The sequence below is a fragment of the Sus scrofa genome, chromosome 6 (genome assembly GCF_000003025.6).
Source record: "Sus scrofa isolate TJ Tabasco breed Duroc chromosome 6, Sscrofa11.1, whole genome shotgun sequence".
NCBI lineage: Eukaryota > Metazoa > Chordata > Mammalia > Artiodactyla > Suidae > Sus > Sus scrofa.
In genome coordinates this window covers 84,598,014-84,605,224 of record NC_010448.4, presented here as the reverse complement: position 1 = coordinate 84,605,224, position 7,211 = coordinate 84,598,014, and the positions used below count along the sequence as shown (strand labels likewise).

Sequence of the window (7,211 nt, the reverse complement as noted above, 5' to 3'; positions counted from 1 at the left end):
TGAGTAATTCATTCTACAGTGGATACATGTTCTGGAGGGGAAAAAGGAGGCATCGTAGTATAGGATAACCAGGAGACATGTTGTAAGTAGGGAGCTCAAGGAATGAGTCAGTTGAAGAGAGAAGAGTTTCTAGAAGAGGGCACAGCAAGTGCAAATTGTTAGGAGGAAAAGAGTTGATGTGTTTGAGGAATAGAGAGGAGGCTAGTGAGCCAAGTGGAGAGGTAGGAGTTGAGCCCAGAGAGGTGATTGTGTAAGTCTTGGAAAGCAGTGTGATGGGAGCTATTGGTGGGCTTATATGTGGGAATGATATGATCTGACTTAACATTTTCTTTTTTTTAAAAAGTTATTTTATTTTATTTTTTTGCTCTTTTTTTCAAGGACCACACCTTATGCATACGGAGGTTCCCAGGCTAGGGGTCCAATCGGAGCTACAGCTGCTGACCTACAGTTACAGCCACAGCAATGCTGGATCTGAGCCGCATTGGCAACCTACACCACAGCTCATGGCAACACTGGATCCTTAACCCACTGAGTGAGGCCAGGGATCGAATCCGAAACCTCATGGTTCCTAGTTGGATTTTTTCCTGCTGTGCCACAATGAGAACTCCAACATTTTCTTTTCTTTTCTTTTCTTTTCTTTTCTTTTCTTTTCTTTTTTTTCTTTTCTTTCCTTTCCTTTTCTTTTCTTTCCTTTCCTTTCCTTTCCTTTCCTTTTCTTTTCTTTAAGGCTGCACTCATGGTATGCTGTAGAGACTTCTAGAGCCAGGAATCAAAGGGTTGTGGAGGCCAAGCTGAGATGAAAAATTGTTGCCTGGTCACATCCATGTTTTCAGGACAGCCCTGCACGGTGAGGGCCCAGCTCAGGGAGTGGCTGGAGGCTGAGAGGCAGTGCGAGGCCAGCAAAGGGAAGATGGGGAACAGGACCTGAGAGATTTGTAAAGGCAGAATCTGTGAGATTTGGTCTGGGGGTGGGGGGGGGGAGGATGAGACCGTGGTTTCCAATCAGGTGCCAGGGGGATGAGGGAGCCCATGAGTGGGGAAGAGGGACCAGGAAATTTCAGGGGCCTGAGGAACACCCAGGTGGAGGTACCCAGGAAGCAGAAGACCCTCAGGAGGCACAGCAGAGGGGAGAGTAGTCTCTGGTCTCACCAGATGCTGGGTTCGAATCAGGTCCCCCTTGTTACATCTGTGCCCCTGAGTAGGTGATCTGACTAGAGGCTGGCAAATCGGGGATAACAAAACCCATGCTTAGAGGGTAGTCATGGACATTAGATGAGAAGCTGCAAGGAGTCCCTGTCATGGCTCAGTGGGTTAAGAATCTGACTAGTATCCATGAGGATGCAGGTTCGATCCCAGGCATCATTCAGTAGGTTAATGAATACAGTGTAGCTGTGAGCCGTGATGTAGGTCGCAGAGGAGGCTTGGATCTGGCGATGCTGTGGCTGTGGCTGTGACTGTGGCTGTGGCCAGCAGCTATAGCTCCAATTCCACCCCTAGCCTGGAAATCTCCATATGCTGCCATGGGTATGGCCCTAAAAAGACAAACAAAAAAAAAAAAAAAAAAAAAAAAAAAAGAGAGAGAGAGAGAGAGGCTGCAAGAAAAAACTGCTTAATAGAATGTACATTCCATTAGTACATTCCTCTAGTGGTAAGTGTTCAATAGTTGTTAACTCTGTGTTATTAGAGGAATGACCCCAGGAGAGGTGGAATAGGGCTCAGGACTGAACTGGGCCACTAGCAATGAAGAGCAGGAAGGAGGAAAAGGAGAAATGGAGAGGGGGAAGAGGACAGGGCAAGGGGAGAATGGGGGATGGCGGGGAGAGGGAGAGGAGGTGTCTGCTAAGGAACCTGAGAAGTGGCTGCAGAGGAGGAAGAACCAGAGGAGGCAGAAGCGGAGGCTGCGGTAAGGCCCACTTGTCCCAGTATCAGTGAAACCGCTGACTTGGCCAGTGGGTGGGGTAAGTCGGAGGCAGACAAGGTGGGTTTAGGGACCAAAGAGAGGAGGGTCCCAGGGGTGAAGCCAGAGCCTAGGGACTAGTCCTGGCCGTCTGGGGCCTGGTTGGAGGACCCACGCGACAAGAGCTCTGAAGTCAGGAAAGTGATCTCGCCTAAATCCAGATTTTGCCACTAACTCTGTGACCTCCGACGAGTCTCTCACCTTTCCTGATCCTCGGTTTGCTCACCTGCGAAGTAGGGATAAGTTTTCGCAAAGCTGCGGGTAGGGACCTCCAGGGACCCGGCCGGCGGCTGGTCCTGGACCCCGCCCCCTTTTGTCCGAGTCCCGCCCCAGACCGCCCAGCCCCGGCCCACCTGGCTGCGCCACTAGCTCCGCCCCGCCCGGGCCACGCCCACGTGGCCTCGCCCGGGTTGCCTGGGTCTCGCTCTTCACACCCCGGCGGAGCCAAGTCCAGAAAGGACGCGCCGCTTCAGCTCTCCGCCGACCCCCAGGGCCCGCCCCCCGCGCCCATGGCCGCGCCTGGACCCCGCTCCTTACGGGCTGCACTCTGTGGCGGCTGCTGTTACCTCCTCCTGTGTGCCCAGCTCGCTGTGGCGGGTAACGCGTGCCCTTTACCCATCACCCAGCCACCTGCCAGGAGCAGTCTGGGCTTGGGGAGGTGGGGGGAATGGGAGGGGATATTCCAGATGGGTGCAGGGCTCCTGAGGTGGGTAGAGGGGACTTCAGCTGCATGTGTCTATATGGGCTCCAGCTGTGAGGCAGCCTCAGGTGTATGGAGGGGAGGTGGCCCCAGGGGTATCTTCGCATACACCTGCTCCCTATGTATGCAAAGGGAGGGGGCGCTGGGTGGATGTCAGGGAGGTTCTAGGTGTGTGTTAGTGTATGTTTGTGGAAACTCCAGGTGTGTAGCTGGGCTTAGGGAATCCAGGTGAGTGTGTGTGCAGAGCAGTGAGACCCACCATAGTGGCGAAGGGGGCCAGCTGTAAGCTTGGGCTGGGGTCTTAATGGGAGTTGTGGGGCCGAGGGCAGACTGGTTTATTATGGATCCCCTGTCTCTTTAGCTGTGCACCACCGCCAAGTGGGGTAGCTTGGGCTCCAAGTGTTGCAAACCCCACCCCACCCCCACTTCTAGGTAAAGGAGCTCGAGGTTTTGGGCGGGGAGCCCTGCTCCGCATGAACATCTGGCCAGCTGTCCGAGGGACCTGCAAACAGCTGAAGCTCTGTGAGCATTGTGTGGAGGGCAACAGAGCACACAACCTCTCTGGCTGCGTGTGGGAGCAGTGTCGGCTGGAGGAGCCAGGTAGGCTCTTCCCAAGTTTAGCGCCCCTAGTTCTGAACACCAAGGCCCTGGCCCAGCTCCCCAAACCTCTTCCCCATACCTTCTCCTACCAGGACGCTGTGTGGCCCAAGCTGAGGTGGTCAAGGAAGGTTGCTCGGTCTACAACCGCTCGGAATCTTGTCCAGGTAATAGGCTCCCGCCAGCCTAAGCAAGCTGGAGGGAAGGGGCTGAGATGTCCCCAGCCAGAGGCTGCCTTCGATATGGAATCAGCCTCTCCCAAGGAGACAGTGCCCACGAACACCTGGGTCCAGTTTCAGTTCTGCCTTTAGCTTGCTGAGAAGTCCCTTCCTCTCTCTGGCCTGCTTCCTCTTCTGTAAACTGGGGCAGCCAGAGGATCCAGAACAAGCATGTGGAGGGCATGGGGAAGCTAGCTCTTTTTTTTTTTTTTTTTTTGCTTTTTTTAGAGCCATACCTGCGGCATATGAAGGTTCCCGGGCTAGGAGTCGAATCAGAGCTACAACTGCTGGCCTACACCAGCAATGCCAGATCCGAGCCACATCTGTGACCTACACCACAGCTCACGGCAATGCCAGACTCAACCCACTGAGCGAGGCCAGGGATCGAACCCGCAACCTCATGGTTCTAGTCGGATTCGTTTCCTCTGTGCCATGATGGGAACTCCTATCTCTTCTATGTTATACCTCAGTGAGGACTTTAGAAGTTCAGAAGGGAAGGTGGGGCACGGGGGGGAGGGCTTCCTGGAGGAGGTGGCATCAGAGATGACACTTAGAGATGGAAGGTATGTTGGGTAGACCTGAACATGGGACAGAGGGTCTGGTGTGAGTCAGAAGTCAAGTGTTAGCCTGGGCTGGGGTCTTGATGGGAGTCGCAGAACGGGGGCGGGGCAAACTGGTTTATTATGGATCTCTGTCTCTCCAGCTGTGCACCACCACCCCACCAATGAACCGAAGACAGTCACAACAGGTAGGTACTCTCTCGGGGAATGAGAGGGCTAGGGGTGCAGGGAAAGAGCTGGGCTAGGGCGCTGACGTGCTCTGTGATCTCAGCCCTGCGACCTTTCCCTGAGCCTGTTCCCATATCTGTATAATGGGCTGGATAAAACCTCACCCAGTTGCCGTTTTATGAGAGGGGGTACAGCACCCTCGTCCATTTTCTGATGCATAGAAGGTGATCAAGAAGTGACAGTCCCCCTCCCTTCTTCCAACACTGGTTCTGAGAACTCAGGAGGATCCCCCAAGGACCTGCTTGGTGCTGAGGGTACGTGGTTCAGGTTGCCAAGGAGATGCCCTCAGTGACTACCTACTGCACCCTCCAGGCCCAGAGAGGGTCATAAAGCAGGTGCCCAGCAGATGAGAGGCCAGAACCCCACCCTTTGGTGCCCACTGCCCCTCAGGGCCTGGAGGTCAGCGGGCTTGGCAGGGACGGCTGAAGAGGCTCTTAGTTAATTAAAGCCAGAAACGTGATCTCTTTGGCTAAATTATTGATGGCTCAGCTCCCTCCGGCTTGAGCCCCAGATCAGTCTTCTGTAGCTCATTTCTTCCCTCTTCTGCTCCTCTTTCCCCTGTGTCCTTCTCTGGGGCTCCCTGAGCTGCAGCTGGGGCTCCCCCCACCCCCCTCTTTGTCCTTCCTGTCCTCAGACCCCCTTCCACCAGCTACACCCTCTGGGAGGGGGACCCAGCTCCCAGCTGTGCCCTTTTCACTGCCCTGGAAAAATCTTTCACCACCAGCCCTGCCTTGCCCTGGGCACCTGGCCCAGGGCCTGAAATCGAATCCCTGGTGGGAGCTGATGGCTAACATGGCGCAGCTGGGAGCCACCCAGATGTCTTGGCAACTGTGTGTCTAAAGGCGGGACCAGGGGAAGGGGTCAGAGGGTGCTCTGTGAGTCTGGCTCTGCCCTAATGGTGAGGTGACCTGGACAGGCCTGGCACTCTGACATGTATCACTTAGTCTTCATTTATTCGCTTGGGAGGGTATGGACCTCCACTTCTTCTGTGCCTTCCCTCTCTAAGTAAGGGCTCCAGCACTGCCCTGGGTGACTCCAGGGTCTCTGGTCTTAGGAGTCCATACCCCTTGGTTCCCACTGCCCTTTAGGGCTTGGAGGTCAGCAGGCTTGGCAAGGATGGCTTTGAACCCCAAGACCCAAGACTGAAAGGGACTCTGAACTGAAGCGAGTGTGGATGCATGTCCCGGGTCCCTCTTCACCCTGTGGGGTCACTGTGAGAGAGGGAGGCTGGCAGGAAGCTCAGTCACCATCTGGTCCCTGCACTCAGAAGGCCTAGAGAGGGGGTGAGGGGCATCAAGCCACAGGGCAACTCAGGAGCAGAGCCAGGACTGGAGCCGAGGCCCTGTCCCTCCTGCCAAGTACTTCCCAACTGCCCGCAGGATCTGGGTTGAACTTCTGAGCCTGCTCTTCAAGGCTCCCATAGTGAGGACTGGGGCCTCCAGGTGACCTGTGCCAGGTATCAGGGTGGGTGGGGCTGGGATCCTGGTCCACAGGGGCCTGCTGTGACGTCCACCCTACAGAGAGCCCCCCGGGCCCCGAGGACCACAGCCCTGGCTTTGATGGGGCCAGCTTCATTGGTGGCGTTGTGCTGGTGTTGAGCCTGCAGACGGTGGCCTTCTTTGCCTTGCGCTTCCTCAAGGCCAAGGACAGCACCTATCAGACACTGTGAGTACCTAGCCAGCCTGGTCGCAGCTCCCTGCCCGCACCCCACACTTGGCCCTCAGGTCCCCATTAGCGCTGCTGGTGCACTGTCTTCTCAGTGGGGCAGCATCAAGGGCAATGACTGGCTTCCAGCCTCCCCCGTGTGAGCCGCACTGCTTCTCCCTCCTCCAGTTGTGGGCTGCTCTCTGCTGGGTGTTGGCGGGAGCTGGACTCAGCCCGGACCCCGTGTCTGAGAGCCCAGCTGAGCCCACGTGTCTTTGTCCCCTCATGCTGCCAGCAGGGAAGAGAACCAGTAGGTGACCGCCCAGGCAGCCTTCGGCCTGCAGCTCTGCGGCCGCGGCTAGGAGCCTGGGCTGCGTGTGCGGTTTGGTTTTCCTCTGAGAAGGGGAGCTGCTCTGAGGCCCCCGTGTGCTGTGGCCCCATGTGTGCTGTGGGGCAGATCACTGCAGCCTTCATTAAAGTGGTTGCTCTTCCGGCCACTGCCTGCTCTCTGGGGGTGGGTGTCCTTGGCCCCGCTGGGGTGGGGCTGCCCCCCTGAGTGCTGTCTCTGTCTGGCCTCTGCAGAATCTGACCCCCTCAGGCCTGGATTCCACACTCAGGGGGAAGAGGATGAAGAGGCTGCCTTCTCAGCCCCCTTGTGGGCACTGGGGGTGGGACAAACTTTGGCCACCGAATTTTGGGCCCTGTGGGCGCCGAGCAGGCTCAGTGCCCAATAGCTGACATCCCCTCCTGTCCTGGGCCTGGTTCCTGCAGATGAGAGCATCCTTCAACCACCTCTTTCTCATCCATCATCCCTGCGGCCCCCTGCCTGGCACTAGGTCTGGGGTTGCCTCTTCCCATCAACCTGGCCTGGACACTGCCCTCAAATAAAGGAGCTCTTTCCAGCACTGTGCTTTATGTCCCATGTCTTGGCTTGTATGTGGATTGGTTGGGGTAGGGGTGTGGCCGCTGTCTGCTCCTTAAGGGAAATTCAGCCTTGAACAGTTACTGTCACCTTTTATTTTTGTTTATTTTATTTTATTTTGTCTTTTGTGTTTTTAGAGCCGCACCCATGGCATATGGAGGTTTCCAGGCTAGGGGTTGAATCAGAGCTATAGCTGCCAGCCTATGCCAGAGCCACAGCAACATGGGATCCGAGCCATGTCTGAAACCTACACCACAGCTCATGGCAATTCAGATCCTTAACCCACTGAGCAAGGCCAGAGATCGAACCTGCAACCTCATGGTTCCTAGTCAGTTTCGCTAACCACTGAGCCATAACGGGAACTCCTGTCACCTTTTAAAATTTT

The 7,211-nt window shown here is 55.8% G+C and overlaps 1 protein-coding gene across 3 annotated transcripts; it reads left to right on the top strand.

Moving 5' to 3' along the window:
• CD164L2 (CD164 molecule like 2) lies at nt 2,354–6,819 on the top strand. Of its 3 annotated transcripts, none has more exons than XM_005656082.3 (6): nt 2,354–2,554; nt 3,090–3,257; nt 3,350–3,421; nt 4,176–4,220; nt 5,781–5,925; nt 6,676–6,819. In XM_005656082.3, exons 1-6 carry the CDS (start codon nt 2,467–2,469, stop codon nt 6,677–6,679), a joined length of 522 nt encoding a protein of 173 aa, XP_005656139.2. In that variant the 5' UTR covers nt 2,354–2,466; the 3' UTR covers nt 6,680–6,819. The 3 variants fall into 3 exon arrangements, with proteins under 3 accessions (XP_005656139.2, XP_005656138.2, XP_013844251.2); XM_005656081.3 differs by having other exon boundaries at nt 6,487–6,819; XM_013988797.2 differs by lacking the exon at nt 6,676–6,819 and having other exon boundaries at nt 5,781–5,929.